General features: G+C 36.5%; 2 protein-coding genes across 7 annotated transcripts in view; one reads left to right on the top strand and one right to left on the bottom strand.

Annotated features, from left to right (window-relative positions):
• The window catches only part of LOC127803355 (disease resistance protein L6-like), an 83347-nt gene that overhangs the window by 30460 nt on the left and 30636 nt on the right, over positions 1–22251 (bottom strand). Inside the window, exon 2 of one of the 4 annotated variants that reach the window (XM_052339519.1) lies at positions 4090–4218. The exons of 1 other annotated variant lie outside the window; for it this stretch is intronic. In XM_052339519.1, coding sequence (XP_052195479.1) covers positions 4179–4218 — 40 coding nt within the window. In that variant the 3' untranslated portion in view covers positions 4090–4178. Of the gene's footprint in view, positions 1–4089; positions 4219–12614; positions 12941–19271; positions 19403–22251 lie in introns of those variants that run through there. 2 more of the 4 variants (XM_052339516.1, XM_052339517.1) reach the window with 2 other exon arrangements.
• Positions 5740–19161, top strand: LOC127803353 (putative late blight resistance protein homolog R1A-3). 3 transcript variants are annotated; one of them, XR_008023506.1, is made up of 6 exons: positions 5740–6346; positions 15265–17517; positions 17630–17713; positions 18307–18416; positions 18574–18879; positions 19089–19161. XR_008023506.1 is itself a non-coding variant. In XM_052339512.1 (3 exons), exons 1-2 carry the CDS (start codon positions 5900–5902, stop codon positions 17473–17475), a joined length of 2658 nt encoding a protein of 885 aa, XP_052195472.1. In that variant the 5' UTR covers positions 5740–5899; the 3' UTR covers positions 17476–17517; positions 17630–17974. The 3 variants fall into 3 exon arrangements, 1 of the variants encoding a protein (XP_052195472.1); XR_008023505.1 differs by having other exon boundaries at positions 18574–19161; XM_052339512.1 differs by lacking the exons at positions 18307–18416; positions 18574–18879; positions 19089–19161 and having other exon boundaries at positions 17630–17974.

Below are 22251 nucleotides of genomic sequence, written 5' to 3'. Positions count from 1 at the left end.
TTCTTCGGCCCATACTGATCCAGTAATCACGAATACGAGGGGAAATGAACAATAACACCATCAATAAACAATGCACAAGAGTTTTTTACGTGGTTCGGCCAGAATGATGCCTAGTCCATGACTGTTCTCCGATCATTTTTGCAGAGTCACAGTATGTATTTTTTTTATCCTGCCTGTACAATAGCTTTTTACCCTTTATTTATAGTGTGGGGTATTTACAATTTACACAAACTTCCAAGTTGTAGGCCATATCGTGAGGGACAATGTGTCATTATTTTCATAAAATAGGGAGTAAAAGTTCTGCACCATGTAGGGACTAGTTTCCACGGATAAAGACAGGTGGACATCAGATCTAAATGTTCTGCTTTGTGGTCTTCTTTGCAAGCTGATCGGGTTGACCAGCGAGCTGGAGCCATTGCCGGGAGCTCGCTTGTTATCGTAACCAAAGCTCGCGCTTTAGAAATTATGCGACCTCGTAGAGATAGCTTCGATCTTGGGCCTATTGGACTTGGAGAGGTTGGGCCTTACCATTGGACTATTCCTCGCCCACAATGGTCCATACAATAGCCCAAGGTGGTTCGCAAAATACCCGTAACACGGAGTAAGACAAAAAGCTTCGAAGCAATCGACAATGGAGTCTCGAAGTTAGAAGGGAGAAGAAGAGTGCATGAGCGAAAATCTTTTCAAAATGGCACGATAAGAGGGAAAAGAAGGAAAAGAATTCTCTCTCACTTAAATAGGTTGAGTCGTTCCACCATTGGATAGAGAGACTGATGAGCTACCCTAAATCTAATGACAACACGAAAAGTCATGGGGCCCATGAACATGAAGATTCGGCAGTTATAGGGAATGTGCACATTAAATACATTCGGAACAAAACGTGCAGCCTAAAGGGGTGCAAGGTTGAAGTGATTGGGCAAAATCCAAAAAGGCGGCTCAAAAACCCACATAACCCACGGCCTGATATGCTTCAGCTCTCAGTCCGCAGATCGCACTGAGCGCTGGACGGCTAGTGATATAGGTATTTTCGAGACAACATGATTATAGGTCGAGGGCGGCCCAGAGGGTCGGCCCAATCATCCGAAGGCTGGCCAGCCCAGGTTCAAAGCCAGCAAGGAGAGCTCGCAGGTTGCTTAAATCGAATCCAATTCGTGGAGTGACGTGAACAACAAGCTACGTCTTTAGCTCCTCTCAAGGCTGATAAGCTCGCGTAATGCAATAGGAGCGAGTTTATCGGAGATTCTCAATAGCATAATTGGAGAAGGAATCATCTTTCTTGAGTTTAAACAAATCAAATCCCTACTAAAGCGGAATCCATTCCTGATTAGAAGGAAGCAGATAGGGAAGCATTATCAATGTGATAATATCTTTTTATTTTGGAATCTTATCTCAATTATAAACATCTCATGCTATAAATAGGGGTCGAAAACCATTGCATGAGAAGGAAGAACAATAGCATATTGTTGCCTTGCTGGAATAACCAGATGAACAATCGTGGACTAGGCATTGTTCATGCCGAACCACGTCAAAACTCCCTTACACAGTCCTTCTTCCCTTCTTTTCTCTTTGAAATCGTATTTATTTTCTCAGTATGGGTAAACAAACCATGATTAACCAATTTTCAACGTTGGCAAAGGTATACCCCGAACTCCTCAGGCGGCCTCGAACTCCTTAGGGTTGCCCTGAAGCCTTTGGGCTTTTAAAGCCTAGTCCCATAAGAATTACTCCGAGCCATGTCCTTTTCTTACCAAATAGTGGGACACCTTCTCAAAGACTTAAATGTGGCATCTTATCCTTTGTATCTTCCATATTTCAGATTTGTAAACATCATTGTTTCCTTTATTTTCATAGTATTAATAGTATTTATTAAAGAAAAGAAAAGAAACAGTTTCAATAGTGATCATTTAATTTTATTGTGTCTTCCTTAATTTTATTGTGGTGTGTTCGAGACACAATAATTTTTTTTTTTTTTATTGTCCTACCTCTTGTCTGAGTCGTTGGTTACGTCATCAGATAAATTAAACAAACCCTACAAAGACTTAAATGTGGCATCTTATGCGTTATATCTTCCATATTTCAGATATAGTATTTATTACGTGAACTGACAAATCATGGGTGAGTCGGTCATCATGTGAACTGTGTCCCTCTTTGACAAATTGCGGCATGTTCAAAACACAATAATTTTTTTATTATCCTATCTTGGAGGTATTTTACAAGATACAAATAAGATATTATCGGATCAGATCAGCATTGCTCGTTGCCATCTTGGAGGTATTTTACAAATAAAATTGGTGACTCAGGTTCGTTACATCATCAATTGTTTGTTATAATTTAAATAAAATTCAAAATGAAAGGATAATATCATGAAAATAATATTCCATTATCGGTTTCACCTAATTAGGAATAGATTCTGCTTTTATAGGGATACAATTTGCCTTAGATTAGGAAGGTTGACTTATTCTCTAACCGCTTCCGATAAATTCGTAATCTCTTCGCGACGCGAGCTGAGTTGTCTGACGGCATGTTTCACAACTTAAGACATTCCGCGATCTAAACCCAGTCGAAAAGACCTGCGACCTCGCCTTGATGTCCTCAACTCGGGACTTACTGGACTTCGAAACATTGGGCTAATCCACTGGACCGTTTCCAACCCATGTAGTGTGGTCTAGAAAATACCCATAACAACATACAAGATCTTATCCGAAGACAGCTAGAAGTTTATTCAAGGTAAACCCTGATTTCCATTCAAACTAAGGGATATTAACTAAATTTCAGGAATCGGGGAGGGTTAGTTGGGTATTCTTTATCACGTCTTGTTTGCGTATTCTTTCCTGCAAGTGAACGGAATCGTAATAAGTAATATAATGATGAATAAAGTATCGTTCCCACGAAGATTAGCTTTTGATCCCTACTTTAACCACTATTAACTTTAATAAGCCACACACAATTAAAAGAATACTCAATGGAAGTTTTATATTAACTAAAACCAACTCACTAAATGAAAAACACAAAATAATTTTTTAGGTTTTAAATGTAGAAATCTAATGCACTAGGGTTCATAAATCCACCATAGTTCTTTAATTGGTTTAATCTTTCAGTGATCGGGTTTTATAATTCTTGCTTTGAGCTGAAAATCGATGATCCTAAGTTAATCAAAAGCCTCTCTCGATGGTCAATTGAATCTATGCTTACATATGAGATTAATTATCTCTAATTAATCTGCAAATATACAAACATGCATTTATCCACAATGATCATCAAAATAAGATTTCACAATGCATAACAATATCTCTACCTATTATTGAACCTTATGTCGTTTATTACCAAGTGTTAATCTATATTGAATCTCTCGAAAGCAATATAAATCACAAACACGTTCTAATGGCGACCAAGCATCAAAACGGAATTAGTGCATAACAAACGATCAACCTGAAAGACAAGAATATAATAAAACCCAAATACTTTTAGTTAAACCATCATTGAACTAGGTTTCATCAATCACCCTAACAACAAAGTACTTAGACTAACATAGTTTCAACTAATGAAAGAATAATAAAAACAAAGTTCATGATGTTGGAGAAAAGAAAGAACGGAAAAATACAACCAAACCCGAAGTTCTTCAAGAAAATCTCCATCTTCTTCCTCGACGTGCTGTCTTCTCCCTCTCCAAAAAGCTCCTAAATCTCTCAAGAATCCTTCTTTATATAATGTTTTTTAGGTCTTCAAAGTTGCGCCCCTTAAGAGAGCCCATCTCCACTTGATTTGAAAGGAAACGGGCTCAAAACGGCCTTTTCACGAAGCCTAAAGCCTTACCGCGGCTTTACCACGGAATGCTTTCCGCGGTAAAGTCGTGAGCCACAAAATGAAAATCTTGTCACGGGCTTACCACAAAATGCTTTCTGCGGTAAGGTCGTGAGCCACATAATACTTCTTCAACCACGGCTTTATCACGGAATGCTTTCTGCGATAAGGCCGTGAGCCATAGAAAATAATTCTTATCACGACCCTACTATGCAATGCTTTGCATGACAACACCGTGAGCCATTTCTCTTTAATTTCCAACACTTTACCAATGACGTCATTTTTCCGGCGCTTTGCAACATCATCATCCTCGATCCCGAATGGACCTTTGATCTTGCCTTTACTGCTATTTTAGCTCCAAAAATGCGACATCATCATCACTTTATGATCCAATTGTCTTCAACACATGCTCCACACCTACATAACCATATATGGAACCAAATCAAGTAGAAACCATGCTCATTGAATGTATAAATGCTAAGTTTATAGACCAAAATAAGTGTATAAAAGACACTTATCACGTCTCATCCTTTTATCTCCTTTTAAGTTCCATACTGATTTAAGTATCAAAATGTTTACTCCAACTAATCTCTAGGATCCATACTAACAGTGTCTTTTGTTGAGTCAAGTTCGATTCATTGTTAGGTCACTCCATATCAATGTTACTCGTTGCCATCTTAGAGGTATATTACAAATAAAATTAGTGACTCAGTTCGTTACATCATCAGATAGATTAGACAAACCCCACAAAGACTTAAATATGGCATCTTATGATTTGCATCTTCCATATTTCAGATTTGTAATCATCACTATTTCTTTTTATTTTCGAATCATGTTATTTGTACATCATTTTTGTATATCTTAGACTACACAAAAGGATATTATGACCAAAATACCCTCATTTTTATGCCCTTCACACATCTCTATGTGTCTCATGAGGGACTTTTTTATCATTGGTATACCTTTGTGTAGTTCAAAGAGTACACAAAAGTGTATCAATAGTATTTTTTTTATTTTTAGAATATCAATAATATTTATTAAAAAAAGAAACAATTTCAATAGTGATCGTTTAAATTTACTGTGTCTTCTTAAAAAAAAAAAATTTATTGCGTCTCCAACACATCACGTGAACTGTGTCCCCTTTTCGACAAATTATGGCGTGTTCGAGACACAATAATTTTTTTTTATTGTCCTATCTCTTGTCTGAGGTAAGAGATAGGATAATAAATATTTGAGCCCCAGAGCATTATTTTGTCCTACCTCTTACCTGCTCCTCATTCTATATATATATATTTCACCACAGGAACTGCCCTTGCTTGTGGGACGGATGGTCCGCGATCAATCTACGTAGTCTGGGGCCCATTTGCAGTTTTTTTTTTCCTCTTATTTTTTAGATTTAATTTATAATAATATTTTAAATAACGAAATGAAATGAAGGGGAAGCTCAAAGTAATTGTTATTCCCTACTGTTGCAATCTAATTCACAAAGTTTGCCCAATCGTATGGTCTAAATTTTGTTCCCCGTAAAAACAGTTTAATTGCGTACATGTAATAATAAAAATGTACAAAATTTGAAAATTTAAAAAAAAAAATTATTAATACATCTTATATATTTTAGGACTATATAATAATATATTAATATCTAAAATATCTTCGTCTGAAATGATGAGATACAATGAGACGTAATGATGTAAAAAATATTTATGTTATTTATATATTTTATATAATTTAAGATGTATATAAATAATTTACTAATAGCATAAATTAAAATTTAACTGGCTTAAACTCGACGCGAAGTTGTAGGGATTCTTTACCGTCAAAAAGCAGTAATACGCGCGTTAGACCAAGAGCGGGGGTCCACCATGACAGAGACATTGTCCCTCCTAAGCCCGAGAGCCCATCCTCTTGAATTTTTTTACTCGAGTCAAAAGTCTCTACAGCCATTATTGATGGCTACAATTGAACTGCTCTGCTATATTGCAATCTCTCTCTCTCTCACACCACTCTTCATCTCCTCTACTTTTGCTCATTTCACACAAAAAGGAAAGAAAAAGAAATCAAAGCACACTAGCTAGCTACTTGGTAGAGAGGAAGAAAGATGGCAAGCATTCCACTAGATTCTACAGTGGGATTTCTCTTGCAGAATTTGGAGGAGTTCATTAAGTACAACGCTAATTTGATCGGTGGAGCAGAGGATGGTTTCAAATCGTTGTCCCAAGAACTTGGTTTCTTGAAGAGCTGTCTCCAGAAATGCATGGAAAATTGCAGCGACGATAGCATTCTGGAGAGTTTAGCCGACAACGTTCGGAACTTGGTTCATGAAGCTGAAGATGCAATTGAGACTTACATCGTTCTGGCCTCGAAGCAAAGAGGAAGAACTTGGACGAAGAAAGCTCTTAACGTGGTTGATCATACAATGGAAATTCGAAATTTGGCGAAGAAGATCAAGAGCATCAGCTCAAAGGTGGAGGAATTTTACAAGAACAAACTGCAGTTCATCGCAAGTCAAACCCCCCCAAGAACACCAGAAAGAGGAATCAGAAAGGTAAAAGTCTTTGCTTATTTTTGTTGGTTGGATGATATCAGCTAAGATCTTAAGAAAATATAAAAGTTCAATTTTTTTTTTAACTTTCTTTTAAAGAGCTGCTTTTTTAGTTGCTGCATGCTGTAATATGACAACTTGATTTTGGAGGCAACCCGGGCGGAACGCCAAAGTAGCAACAAGAAAGAAGATTTAGGCTGGTGATATGACACAAAGTGAGATGGATTACGCCAAAGTTGAATTCCTTTTCGTTTCGTCTTTCTTTATGGATCTTAAGTTAGACACGTCCACGGTTGATCTGTTGTAGTTGGGATTCCTCCCACAGTTTCCGGTCAGGCCTCAAATTAATTACTTGCTCAGGCAGTAGTTGAAATTCATAAAAACTGAATTAATATAGTGAGGATAGTAGGGTTGTATCTTGTCAAATTGTAGTAAAAATCTACCAAACCTCGGAGCTGGCAATTTTTAACATGATCGATTACTGACACGACACGACACGGAGTTAAGTAGGTTAGGGTTGGAGTTAATCGGGTTCGGGTCATAAACGAGTCAATCCGTTTATGACACGATTATTTTCATGTTTTAGGCGAGTCAACCCGTCTAACCCATTTAGACACGAAATGATACGTTTAATTAAAAGTATTAACGGGTTGACCCGAACACGTTAACACGATTATATACGAAATAACACGTTTAATTAAAAGGGTTAGTGGGTTGATCTGAATACGTTAATACGATTATACACGAAATAACACGTTTAAAATTAAATAACACGTTTAACATGCGACACAACACGGCCCATTTAAATTAAACAGGTGACACGACACGTTTAGTTAAACGGGTTAAACAGGTCGTGTCATGTTACACGTTTAATAAACGTGTCGTGTTCGGGTTTAAAGAATTTGACACGATTATTAAACAGGTTATATTGGGGTTAGCCTGACACGTGTTATACATGTGTCTTGACACGACACGATTATGACCCGCCAACACAAATTGCCACCCCTACCAAACCTATAAATAGCCTTCATCCAACATCCATCATTTCAATATATACTCTCTCTTATTCAGAAATCTTTAGGAAGAACTTATATACTATTGTTCTACTACTTCGGCCAACCCAACAGGCACTCACTCAATTCTTTCTTGCAAAATTTTTAGGTAGATTTGGTTGGTTTTTATAGATCTCAAGAGTTATAGACATTACAATATCATATGCATTGCAAGTTACACCTTTTAAAAAAGATATAATATTTTAAAACTTGGAGGCGGTAAAGATCATATCAATTTGTTAGTCTACGTATACAAAGGAAAGGAGAGCTAGCTGTAGCTGAAAGCCCTAGCTGCCAGGGGCGGAGCCACGTGGGGGACATTCAATTTAAAAAATTTAAGAGAGTATTTGACCATAGGCAAGTTACCATCTTATCATTATTAAAGAAATTAGTGGTGGGGTCCATGTGTTTGTGGAAATCATATCCCTTAAATCAAGGAGTTCCTTATTGATTAGAGAGGTTAGTGGTAGGGCCATTTATTAGTGGAATTCATATCTCTTAAATCAACGAGGAGTTAGTTTTGAAAGTTTAGATTAAAAAAATATTTATTTTAGAAACAGGATATTTATTAGTGGAATTCATTTCCAAAAGGAAAATGGGACATTCAATTTCGGGCAGAGGGAGTATTGTTTTTATCATTCACACAAATGGTAAAGCACTCCTTGGGATGACGTCACCCTCGACGCCCCGTCATCGTACCTTTTAGTGATAAGAAGGTAAATTCAAGTATTATTCACCGACGACTTTATTGAGAGAAAATTCGAAATTAAAGATCAAACTAGTCCACCTCCCCCAATTAATCGCTGAGACTAGCCTGTGAGATTGGTAAAGCAGTCCTTACTACCAGATATGATGGTCTCGGGTTTAATTAATGTTTATGGAGCTCATGCCTATTCCCTGTTCCCTTCCCCCTTTGTGATAGTATATGTATGTGAATGATTTATCTCAAAAACAAATATGTATTAAAACTGATAATTCGATCTGTGTAATAAAATTATCTGCCAAGGACTTTTGATGATTAAATCTCATGATTTGAGAACCATTTATATATTATTCAAACAAGGTGTTGACAAATTTACTAGAGCTTAATTAGTGTAAAAGAGTTTCAAAACCAGGTTTTTAACCAAAAATGACTAAATCCTGATCATCAATTTTACAAGTAAATCAAAAAAATAAATCAAATTTTACAAATTGTGCTGCTCTATATATCTCTCTGTCAAAACAAAATAGCTTCATTTCCACTTTTTCCTGTTTGATTTTCATGGTAGACATAAGTGCTCGTTTATAGGTAGTAGTATTGAAATAGACTATCCAAAGTGTTACAAGCATTGAAGATTTTGAAATCTTTTTTTTTTTTTCATTATAAATAAATATTTCAATTTAAAGGACTGTCAAATAAGTGCTCGTTTATAGGTAAAAAATAAGTGGCCTAATTATCATTTTTCTTGTCTCAAATTATCTGTCTACTTGTGAAATCAAGGAAGTATTTATTACTTCTTTTATTTCAAATTTACCCTTACTAACTTTCACATTAATTGTTTTAAAATTTCAAGTATAATAGTAATTATTTCAAATACAAAGTGGAATGAGAGAGAGAGAGTTATTATAGTGGTGGTGTTTTACAACAACATATCGAGTCTTTATCTTTCTATATGGGGTTGGCTACATAAATTCTAGAGTTTCATATATTTTTGTCTTTTGTTATATTTTCATTTAGGCCCATACACTTCATATCAAATTTTAAAGTCTCTCATAAAATTTTCTTGGATTTGCCTCTATCTCTTTTTTTAACTAATTATTCTATTTCATCAACTCTCATCACAGAATCATCTCTTGCTCTTCTTCTCAGATGATCAAACTGTCTTAGTCTAATCTATCTCATTTTCTCCTTGATTGACATTACTCCTACCTTATTACGAATAATCTCATTTCTTATTTTCTTTTTTCTTGTATGGCCGCACATCCATCTTAGTATCTTCATCTTCGCTACGCTCGTCTTTTACTCATATTGATATTTGGCTACCCAATATTCTGAACCATACAACAAAATTGGTCTTATACCTATCATATGAAATTTTTCATTCAGTTTTAATAGGATTTTACCATCATATAACACCCCCGATGCATTTCTCCACTTTAACCAACCTGCCTTAATTCTATACGTGACATTCTCGTAAATTTCTCTATCTTTTTGAATCATTGATCCCAAATATCGAAAATGATCTTTTCTTTGCATGATTCGGTCTTTCAATTTTATTATAACATCCTCTACTCTTGCATTCTTACTAAATTTATATTCTATATATTCAATTTTCTTTCTACTCAATTTAAATCCCTTAGATTCTAAATTATTTTTCCACAACTCAAGCTTAGTGTTCACTCCCTCTTTTGTTTCCTCCACCAATACTATGTTATCTGCAAATAGCATACACCATGGCATTTTTGTCTGAATGTGTTTAGTGAGTTCATCCATTACTAAAACAAATAAGTATAGACTTAGTGCAGAACCTTGATACAGTCCATTGTAATTTTAAACAGTTCAATATCCCCTTCGCATGTTCTGATATTTGTCTCTGTACCGTGATACATATCCTTAAGGGCTTGTATATAGGCTATTCAGACTCATTTCTTCTCTAAAACCCTCCATAATATTTCTTTAGGGACCTTATCATTGGCCTTTTCTAAATCTATAAACACCATATGCAAGTCCTTCTGATGATCCTGATACTTTTTCATTAGGCACCTCAGTAGGTATATAGCTTCTATTATTGACCTACCAAGCATGAAATCAAACTGATTTTTTGAGACGTTTGTTTCTTTTTTGAGCCTTTGCTTTATTACTCTCTCTCAAAGTTTCATGATATGACTCATTAACTTAATTCCTCTATAATATAGGAACTAAAGTACTCTTCCTCTACTCATTTAGCATCATTTTTAATTTAAGGATCGTGTTAAATAATTTCGTTAGCCAGGAGATGCTCTCTTCTCCCATGCATTTCCATGCTTCTATTGGTATATGATTCGGTCCTATCGCCTTAAGATTTTTTTTATATTTTTTAATACTTGCCTTATTTCTTTTAAATTTATGTGTTGATAAAATGTATAGCTCACGTTCCCTTCAGAGTTACTAAGATGTCCCAGCCTAACTCTTGTGTCCCCACATTATTGACTAATTTTGTGAAATACTCCATCCATCTCTCTTTAATCGCTCTCTCATTCACTAATACATTTTGGTTTTCATTTTTTATGCATTTCACTTGGGTTAGATCCCTTGTTTTTCTTTCTCTTACTTTAGCTAATTTATATATATTAATTTCTCCATCTTTTGTATAAAATCGTTTATATAGATTCTCATATGCTTTTGATCTTCCTTCATTAACAACTTTTTTTACTATCTTTTTCGCTTCTTTATAATTTTTTAGGTTTTCTTCATTGTTGCACTGATATATAGCCTTATAGCGAGTTTTTTTATTTCTAATTTTCAATTGTACATCTTCATTCCATCACCAAAACTCCTTAAGGTTTGGAGCTCTCCCATTTGTCTCTCAAAAGACTACATTTGTCGTACTTCTCAGGGTAGTAGCCATTTTCCCTCCACATTTGGTTTGCCTATGAAGATTAATTGTTTCCCTCTTTTTAAATCCTATCACCTAATTCTTGAATTTTGTTTTATGTGATTTTTTTTTTCTAATTTCTTACTTGGACGTCAAGTACCAAAAGTCTATGTTGAGTAGTCAAACACTCCCCCGACATCACTTTACAATCCCTACAACATAATCGATCCTTTTGTCTCATGAGAAAGTAATCTATTTGGGTGTTTGCTGTGACATTTTTATATGTGATTAAGTGTTCGTCCCATTTTTTGAACCTAGTATTGGTTATGATGAGCCCATATACCAGAACAAAATCTAGAATAGACTTATCTTCATTATTAATTTCCCCGAATCCGTACCCTCCATGTACCTCTCTATAGCCGTGTCTGTCTCTACCCACGTAGCCATTTAAGTTACTTCTTATAATCACTTTCTCTCCTCTTAGTATAATTTATATGAGTCCCTCTAGGTTCTCTTAGAATTTTGTTTTTATCTCCTCATCTAACCCCGCTTGTGGTGCATATGTACTAAAGGTATTCATAGTCATTCTTCCTAAACCAACATTCACCATAATATTCCTATCCCCTATTCTCTTTACATCCACTACCTCATCTACTAAGTTTTTATCCATAATAATCTCCACTCCATTTTTCGCTCGATCATTTCTTGTGTAACATATTTTATATCCAATTTCTGATAAAGTTTTTATTTTTTTTCCCTATCCATCTCGTCTCTTGAAGGCAAATAATATTAATCTTTCTCCTAGTCATCACATCTACCACTTCCATAGTTTTTTCTGTTAATGTTTTTATGTTCTATGACCCAATCCTTAATCTATGATTTTAATTTTGACTTTGACTTTGAATTTGATTTTGTTTTTTATTTTGATTTTGGACTAATTTCTTTACCCGCATCCGTCCAAATAAATGCGAAGACCCTTGCTCATTTATCACTATATACAGGCGTCAATGCAGTGGCTCTATCTCACTTGACACTACATGCAGACAGTATAGCATGTTGCTATGAACGGTTACACCTCAACGATTTTTCATAGTTTGTCTAGAGTTTATGTTTTAGATCCAACTAAGTTTTACGTTGGATGCCGACTACTTAACACAACCCTCATCCTTTTATGGTGGTGTTTTATTTGAGGAAATTAAAGTAAGGTTATTTTGGTCCTTTTATGATTCCACAATATAGAAAATGGCAATTAGGCACCTTATTTTTTTGCCGGAGGGAGTACTTATTATAATGTACTAATTGACTCAGTGGAAGTTAATCCATTTATCATTTAGTTGTCACAAGCTTTTCTATTAACTCCTCTTATTAAAAGATATAATGAAAATATATATTATTGTTTTCTGATTTAATACTAGAAGTTAATTACTAAAATTCCAAGGGCATATTACACACTGGCTAGTTAATTCTAATGATATATTAGGTAATCCGAGAAAGGTAAAAAGCATTCATTCATAGTGTAAATCATTCTAACCCTAAGCCACATTTTTATAATACTAACAGATTATGTTTTGTGTAATAATCAAATCTGCAAGTGCAATATCATGTTTGATCAAGCTGTGGCTCTTAGTTTTGGTGAGTCTGTGTAACGGCCCGCCTCCCGGAGCCCCTATCGCGGATAGAGGATCCGTGAGAGGGTCATTATAAAAATGATATCGAACAATGACGCACCTACAACACACACATAACCCTTTTTGAAATCATAATTTTTCTTTATTATAACATCTCATCATAATCTTTACAACCATTCATCACTTGGGCCCCACCTGGGCTTACATAACATGCGACAAACTCTGAAAACATAAACATTAACCTTATTAAGACACGATGACACCCAGGATCTAGTTTTGGGAGAGCTCTGCACTGGCTACCATGACTTGACGGTCTGGACCCAAACCCCGATGAACACACCTGCGATCTCAGGATACGCTGACCTGGAATGATGTAAAACAACATGAGTCGCGAGACTCAGCAAGCTCTAGAAAGAAAGGTTACGGGTTTAGGATAGGACTCTTCCCATGACACCCCATGCAATTCATGTCAATGAAATCACGCCATGTCATGAGCTATACGTACCTTACTTCTACATGCATAACATAAAATAAACTGCACATAAGGAACCAGGGGCCCACATAAGTCAAACATTGGCACCCGGGTCCCACATACAAACCTGTTGTAGCCTAACATAGGCTACCATATCATCGTTCTCTTAGACCAGCCTTTTCCTGACATGGTCGGCTTTTCCTGACATTCAACTTTTGTCTTTTCCTGATACTTGTTACATACTTTTCCTGATTCCCATCATATTCTCATGTGTTCATCATGTCATACATCACATAATCATATACTTCCGCGATCTTGGTCTTCCCTCGGGCCAACCCCGAGCTAATATCTAAGCCGAGCCGAAGCTCACATGAGTCGGTACTCCCGACACCTGGCACGGTACTCCCGTCCAGAATAACAGTAACATTAGAACCATGCAATGCAACACATAAGAAATGCAAGGGCTTCCGTAGCATAAACGTGATGACAAGCCCCCATAAACCAAGCATCAGGCCCTGCTACGCCCACACATAAGAATTCACACATGCGACATGTTCTAAATGCATATGCTCATCTAGGATACCCAAATTGGCTCTTGGACCAACCCGGTCATGCAAATGCTCATACATCCCATCACACACAAAGCATGTCCCCACGTGAATGCAACCCAACCCTTTGTAGCACACACATCATGAAATGCACAAACCAAGGCGAGAATCTGGAATACCAACTCTTCTGGCCGTCTAGCGCTTATCGTAACAACCGATGACTGGCGCCCATACATCCAGCCATCAACTGCCACGACCCACAATCAACAGTCAGTGGCTTTGTACCCATACCCTTAGACACACTTACTGACATTATTAACTTTATATCTTCCCAGCTTAACTTTACATAACATTTCTCCATAACTCATAACTCTTCATGTACATAACCACATAACATCGTAATACCATTCTTATTACTTTTCATTCACATAAAGTCATCTCAACATACATAATAAACTCTTCCTAATTCTAACCATAACCAATTTCTCTAAGAACTTAACCTCAATGGGTTCGGCATCATTCCCAAGGAAAGCGGAGCGATACGAAGCTCCGTGACGGTTGAAATAAAAGACGCCATGACATCCTTACTAAACTTATCCCATTAACAATAAACTCATTAATAAAATAAAAGTCGTTAAATGGTTACTACGCAGATTATTATTATTTGTGCGTAGAACCGAGTCATGGTGAGGGAGGGTTTAGAGTAGAAGAAACCTCAAAGACTTTCAAGGGAAATAAATAACATGAAGAGAGGGTTAGGAGCTTGCCTGAAAATGGTTGATTTTAGCCTCTCTTGTGCTCCCGATGCGAATTAAATCATTTCCTAACAAATAACACATCCGGAACGTAAATTAATTATTTTTAATCGCGCAAAATTTATAATTTACACATATCATGCTTCTACAAATTTTTACCCATGTACCTGATCACTTCCAATGCCAAAAAATTCCAAAATCCTTTTATTTTTCTTTATTTCCTTTTCTTTCCTCTATTTTCTTTCTTTCCTTCCTTTTCTTCTTCCTTTCTTCTCCTCCTCCCCGCGCCCGCTGCTCCCTGCACGCGCTGCTTCTTCCTCTTTCTTTCCTTCTTCTCCTCCCTTTCTTCTTCTTCTTCTTCTTTCTTTCCCCGCGCGCTGCTCTTCCCACTTTGCTGCCCAAGCTTATCTCATTGCACTCAACTCAATGGCATTAAAGCCATAAAAAGACATGGCCAAGACAAGGCCACGCCATGCATACACACATATAAATATATATATATATATTAAGTAATTAATTTAATTTAAGTTAATTTGATTTACTTTCTTATTATTACTATTAGTATTATTGTTATTACTATATTTTATTTTATTATTTTCATAACTATTTTCAATTAATTTAATTAATCACCTTAATTTCCTATGTCTTTAAAATATCATAAATAAATATTTCTCAAAAATTCCTAAATATTCTAAGATATCCACAACATCCAAATTAATTATTTTTACTTATCTCCAAATTTTTGAGATGCTACAGTCTGAGTTGTGATTTCAGTTGAAAATCTTGAATTTGTATAATTTCTACCTTCATGTTCTAATTTTATCATCTGTGGTTCCTTGATTAAGTCATATACTTCAATTTTGGATGTATTAATTGTTGTTCTGATATCTCTTAGTAATTTCATGCCTGCAGCCTCCTATTGATGATATTGTTGTTGGCCTTGAAGATGAGACAGAAAAATTAATTGAGCTTCTCACTGAAGGAACAGAGCAACTAGAGGTGATATCAATTGTTGGTATGCTTGGTTTGGGAAAGACCACAATAGCTAAAAAGGTCTTTAATCATCCAACAATTGAGTATCATTTCTCCATCCGTACGTTTGTCGAAGTTTCTCAAGATTATAGGAAGAATGAAATGTTTCTGAAAATTCTGCGTACTTTCACTCGGATCACTGATGAAATGCGAAGCATGTCAGATGATGATTTGGCGATATTAATTAGGCAGAATTTGAAGAAAAGACAATATTTGATAGTCTTGGATGATGTCTGGACTACACAAGCATGGGATGATCTGAAGGATGATTTTCCAAACAGTGGCGTGGGTAGCAGAATCTTGATAACTACGCGAGAAAAACCTGTGGCAGAATATGCTAGGAAGAAGATTGATCCACATTTTTTGCGTTTTCTCAATCCAGAGGAGAGCCGGGAGTTATTGAGAAGAAAGGTTTTTGGTGAGAATACATGTCCAACGGATCTAGAGGAGCATGAAGCACCTATCCTACAAAGATGCGGAGGACTACCATTATCTATAGTGGTAGTTGCTGGTGTTCTCACAAATAATCGGTATGAAGTTCGCTGGTGGAAGAAAGTAGCTGAGGGAGTGGAAAACTGTTCTCGTACGGCTGAATTGCAAATAGATTACGTTATAAACCTAAGCTTCAACAATTTGCCTTACCGTGTGAAGCCATGTTTTCTATACCTAGGGGTTTTCCGTGAGGACTTTGAGATTCCTGTGCGGACATTGTTGCAATTGTGGGTTTCAGAAGGTTTTATACCCCCAAGTAATGGGAATAGAAGCTTGGAGGATGTCGCAGAAGATTATCTAGAGGACATGGTTGATAGGAGTTTAGTGATGGTGCTGGGGAGGAGATCAAACGGTCAGCTTAAAGCGATCCGGATTCATGACACATTGCGTGACTTCTGCAAGAATCATGGCCGAAAGGAAAGTCTTTTTCGAGAGATAAGGACGCTTGAACAGGCAACCAATTCATCTGGAAGCACATCATTTGACAATGACCGTCGCCATTGCGTTAATTCTTATGTTCTGGATTATGTAAAACATCAACCTGCTGGAAAGCATGTCCGCTCGCTCTTGACTTTTGCAAAGGAGGAATTGAATTTGCCCGTGGAATATCACACCTCTTTCATTCCTAAAACCTGCGAACTGCTGAGGGTGTTGGAGGTTAGAAAGATCAGGTTGAGTCGTTTCCCCTCTCAAGTTTTTAACCTTTATCTTTTGAAGTATATTGCCATCACCTGCGATCTCAAGATCCTTCCTAAAGAAATATCGAACCTGTGGAATCTGCAAACTCTTATTGTTAACACTTCAGCACCGAGCCTTGATATAAAAGCCGACCTGTGGAAGATAGCACGATTGAGGCATCTAGACACGAATGTGTCCACATCTTTGCTGGCAAAGACCAAGGCAGATTCCTCAATTAATATAAATATACAGACTATTTCCGCGCTCTCTCCCGTGAGTTGCCAGAAAGAAGTCTTCGAGAGGGCTCCAATGCTCAAGAAATTGGGTATATGTGGAAAGTTGGTACCTATTATGGAAGGTAACGCTGCATCCAATTTGTTTGGTAGTCTTCAGAAACTAGAATTCCTTGAAAATCTGAAACTGCTGAATACTGATACAACTGCCAAGTTACTTGTCCTTCCCAATGAGAGCAACTTTCCGAGCAACCTCACAAAGCTGACTTTATTAAATACCAAGCTTGACTGGAAATATATGTCTACATTGGGAAAGCTGAAGAAGCTTGAGGTGCTAAAACTGAAAGAGAATGCATTTGAAGGAACCTCGTGGACAACAGAAAATGGGGGTTTTCAACGACTGAAGGTTTTGCACATTGGAAGCACAGATTTAACTGTCTGGAAGGCTTCTGCAAGTCATTTCCCAAAATTGACGCACCTTTTCCTTAGGCATTGCATTAAGCTTGAGAAAATTCCATCTGGACTTGCAGATATTCCCACGCTGAAGCTGATGGATCTTTATTGTAACGACAAATCCGTGGCTCTATCCGCTAGGGAACTTCAGCGGGCAAAACTTCAAGTGCTAGCCCAAGACAAGAACGCGAAAGATAGTGTGTTCAAGCTCTCTATTTATCCTCCAGAGTTATGAAAAGCTCATAATCAATGCGGAGTGCTTATTCTTCCTTGATAGGTTAGAGAAAATAGAAGCATTTTATTCTTCAATTCTGTCTTTCGAACTAGATATCTTTCACTTTCATTAGAACACGCACATGTTCCTCTATTGATCCTTTTTCTTCTTTCAGGTAAAGCCATCTCTGCTTCACGGAAGAAACTTTCTCATTGGAGAATTTCTTTGCTTCTGGGTTCTGTTATGATCCAATAATAAAGTGGGTTTTTGTACTCTTCTATTTTCCGGCTTTTGTAGTCAGCAGAATACTCTTTTATCTTCTGTTTAACAAAGTTCATGGTGCGGAAAAAGAGGCCATATGTGTTTTGGCCAATGAAGGAATCAAGAGGAGGATTTTCTTTAATTTTGTTGTTCTTGTATTTTAATTATTGGTGTATTAATGGAGTTCAGGCGTGTGCTTCTCCATTTTATTGTACTTTCCTTTCGATACTGAATGAAATTGGTGCAGCTTCATTCCGAATCTTGATTCACTCAAACAAAAAAGAAAATCAGTCCTTTCTTAAAAAGAAAATTAAGAAGGGGGGTGGGGTGAGGGGGTTTGGGGGCGTGCGCATTCTATTGGTCCTGAATTGTATGATTTACTTTTTCTGTTTTAAGATGGCACAAAACATTAGAAAATTTTGGCAAAAGGAAAGTTTTACAATATCTCTAAGCGTGATATAAGCTAGTCCTTTGTTAAAGTGTTTTTCTACTGAATAACATTTCACTCAGGGTCTATAAATTTTTGGTGTTCAATGTTTTACTAGTTGCTTTGTGGTATTTTGGAAGAATCTGATGGCCTTTATTTTGCAGGAACAATGCCAGAATTTAGTTATGACCGTTGTTTACATGAATTGGTGATTGGAGATGCAACGGGCTAAGAAAGTCCGTAGCAAAAAGAGAGAGAGAAAAGATGCTGTTAGGTAATGGAATGCTGCCTTTTCTTTTCCTTCATATCTTAGTTTGAAAAGATTGAAATTGTTTGCTTAAGTGCAAACAACTGATGCAATGTACTTATAACGGTTCTGAATAGTCCAATAACTTTTGTTGAAATTCATTGAGGCTCCAATGGCTTTTCAGGGAAAGTGAAGTTTCAATTGGTGAGTGCTCGAGCAACTTCACATTCGCAGTGCAAATGATGATTCACATTCATTGTATTGGGCTGAAATGATTCATGTGTGCTATGGGGATTTGTGGTTTTTTATGTTTAGAAATAGTTTTAATTGGTACATTTCAAGAAGCTGGATTTCTTTCCCTTTTCTTTTGAACATATAAAATTGTATTTGTGATTTATTTTTGTTGTATTTTGCTGCGCATTAATTTCTCATACATTTATGATTATAAACGCAGGGTGAATGTTTTGTCTCAACCGTTGTCCGACGTACAGTAAGTACTATTTTTTTTGGGTAAATGAAGCTGCACAGATTTTTTATATTTCTTGAATTTTTCTTAAAATTTCAAATTTGAAAAGCTAGATTTTCAAAATTATGTAATGTTGAGGTTTAGAAGTTTTCTTCACAAGACATCGTAAAGAAGTTTTGATTTTTTTTTTTTAATTACGTGCTATCACTCTCACCCTCGTCAAATTCACCCAGAGTCATCACGAGGGAAGTAAATCAAGGATGTGCCTGGGTGATCAGGGTTTGAAACTACATCTACTAGCACTTACCAAGAACCACTCCAAGAAGAATGCAGATTTGCCTTTCCCAAGAATCGATCTCACACTGACAGCCTTTAGTATGACTTTACAGCCTCCTCCTTGCTACTCAGCTGTGCCCCTAGGGGCAAGTTTTGAATTTTCTTTTTTTTCTTTTTTGGTTTTCGCACCATCACGAGCATTCCAGATGTTCGGCCTCACGATTTCAGCAAGAGAGGTAAATCAAGGAACTCAGCAACCAGATTTTGACCCCTAGCACAACCGCAAATATGAGAATGATAAGTATTTTTCATTTTTCAATGTCGCTCATTGGCTGCTAAACTATCTCCTAGTCAGTACTTGAACACGAAACCTGAGGGCCCAAAAAGTAACACCCTAGAAGTTATTCCTTTGTCAGTTGATTTACGCCCTGGGGGCAAGTTTTGAATTTTCTTGTTCTTACATAAGGTCATTAATGTCTGAAACTTCACTAGTTGTTCACAATAATACTGCACGCATCAGAAAATTTGGCTTTAAAAATTGCATCATAAGTTGGCAAACCTATATCCCATAATTCTTTCAACTCTGTTAAATTATTCCCAGGAGTGGCTAGAATAGGTAATACCACTGACAAAATGAAATACGGTTGCTTTGTAAACATCCACGAGTAGATTCATTACAAAAGAGAAGCCAAATAGGGAGGTAATTTAGAGAAGGATTTCTTCCACCTCTAATCAGCAATTGGAATACAGACAACTTAGAGATGGAATCTTAAAACTTATTCAAATTGCCGAATTGGAGACAATTTAGAGGCGGCTAAATTATCTATTTCTATTCAATAGCTAATATATAATGAAGGTGATGAGATCTAAAGCACATCGGAGGGAGATGACAGAATATTTATCCTCAAGGAGATGACACAATATTCGTCTCTAAATTAAAGGAGATGACAATATTTATCCTCAAGGAGATGAGAACTAAGTCACAAGAGAATTTTGGAGGGTCAAAAAGAAGTTTCCCCATATGTTCTCAAGTAGTTTACCTTCTAATGTTTTCCCTAAATAATGCTTTTGTTTCTATTGGTAATATTTTTGTTAAGGGAGAAACACTGAATTTTTTTACCATCCAATCCCAATCCCAATACTAATAAATTATTTACCAATTGGACTTAAAAACATTCTAATGGAAGCAATACATATCCAAGCAAAGCTAAAACAACCTTTGGCAGAAAATCAATTGTTGTGGGTGAAGCATCAAAACGATGCCATCTTGATTGGAGGGCAAAGTTGGCAACGTCAGCTGCCCATTCTTGGACTGCTGATGGAGGGCCACTTGGCAACCATTAAGGCTGCTTCTCTGCCCGATGCTCTTGATTGTCCTTTACTCCATTTCTGTTAATCGTGTTATACGATCAACTAATGGCCGTTGATGCTACCTTTATCAAATCAAATCTCAGCCGCTTGTTTCTCATATAAATACCACAGTGCCTCGAGATGGTAAGTAGACGAAAAATCGTAGAAAAGAAAAGAGGAAGAGGGATATCGATCGGTGAAGGGTTTCTCTAGTGAGAAATCATTTTCATTCTTATAGCTCTCTGTTCTCGTTGTAATCTTTGGTTCTTAGGTTTGCTTTTAATCAATATTTGATGATTGTGAGGCTATTTTGTTAGAGGAATCATTGATGTACAGTTTGTATGTTCTGAGTTTGTAACCCTACTCGATATAGTGCAGTGAACTCTTTCTTCTTGAGCTCAACGTGGATGTAGCCCTATTTAGGGTGAACCATGGTAAATTTTAGTGTCCTCTTTCAATTCCTGTGTTTTTCGTTCTAATTTGCTTACGTTCCATTTTATTGCATAAGTGTGTGTATGGTTTTCTATTCTATCAAAGTGATTGGATTTTGAGAAAGTTTTATAATCTGTTTTGTTTTGAGTCTTCGCTCTTCTCAACAGTTATCAGAGCGCAGTTATATAAATTGTGTTCTGGGGTTTAAGTTAGAATCTGGGTTGTTCGATTTCTGGGTTTGGGCTTTGTTCTTTGCCCTAAACCAAGACTCTAGAGTTTCTATGATTCTCGGTCAGTGGGTGTGTGCTGAGAGAGTCTTAATCTAGAGGTCTAGGTTACATTCGTGCAAAGCGAAGATGGCATCCACCCGATTCGAAATTGAAATATTTGACGAAAAAGGTGACTTCGGCAATTGGAAAAAGAAGATGAGAGTCTTACTCTCTCATCATAAAGTGCTAATAGCACTGAAACCAGATGATCAAAAATGGTATATAGACCAGATCGCTCGGACTGAAGAAATACGAGATGAGGCTTTCAACCTCATATTTCTTCATCTCGGTGACAGCGTCATTCGGAAGGTAGATGGTATGTCTAACCCTATTGATCCCTGGAACAAGCTTGATTCTCTATTTTCTGTTATGACTACACCTAATCTTGTATATTTAAAATGCATATTGTTTAACTTCAAAATGGATACCTCTAAATCAATGGATGAAAATATAAATGAATTTACTAGATTAGCTCTATTGTTAAGAGGTATTGAACAAGCACTAGAAGATACCAGTGAGGCAATGATTTTATTGAATTCTCTGCCTGATGAATATGATGTTAAACATACCTTGCGTTATACTAGTATAGTTCCTAGCTTAAATTTATAATCTCGGGTATTAAAGCAAAAGAACTTGAATTAAATTCATCAAAGAAGTCAGGTAATAATTTGTTTGTGAAAGCTAAAAATGATAAAAGGAATCACATAGGGAATAGTGATCAATCTAATGGAACAGGGTCTAAAGGAAAGAAAAAGGATAAGAAGGGAAAATAGAAACAAACAAAATGGAAGTGCTACCACTGTGGGAAAGAGGGACATATCAAAAAGTATTGCTAAGATTTTATTAGGAAACAGAAACAAGGGGGTAACACAAATGTAAATGCAGGTAGTTCTAATTGTCTAGCTATAGTGCTTACTGTCTCTAGCTCATCTGTTAAAAATGAATGGGTAATGGATTCCGGTTGTTCTTTTCATATTTGCCCTAATAGAGAATGGTTTCAAAACTTTAATCAAAAGGAAACTGGTACAGTTTATATGGGTAATAATCAATCATGTAATGTTCAAGGAAT

The sequence above is a fragment of the Diospyros lotus genome, chromosome 6 (assembly GCF_014633365.1).
Source record: "Diospyros lotus cultivar Yz01 chromosome 6, ASM1463336v1, whole genome shotgun sequence".
In the NCBI taxonomy this organism is placed as follows: Eukaryota; Viridiplantae; Streptophyta; class Magnoliopsida; order Ericales; family Ebenaceae; genus Diospyros; species Diospyros lotus.
The sequence above is the reverse complement of the archived record's forward strand: the minus strand, read 5'-3'. Positions and strand labels throughout refer to the sequence as shown.

What these genes read in the sequence shown, in the direction of transcription:
- LOC127803353 (XM_052339512.1), top strand. Translation starts at nt 5,900, where the DNA reads ATGGCAAGCATTCCACTAGATTCTACAGTGGGATTTCTCTTGCAGAAT. An exon ending in CAGAAAGAGGAATCAGAAAG is followed by an intron (nt 6,347 to 15,264) that starts GTAAAAGTCTTT and finishes TCATGCCTGCAG; the next exon opens with CCTCCTATTGATGATATTGT.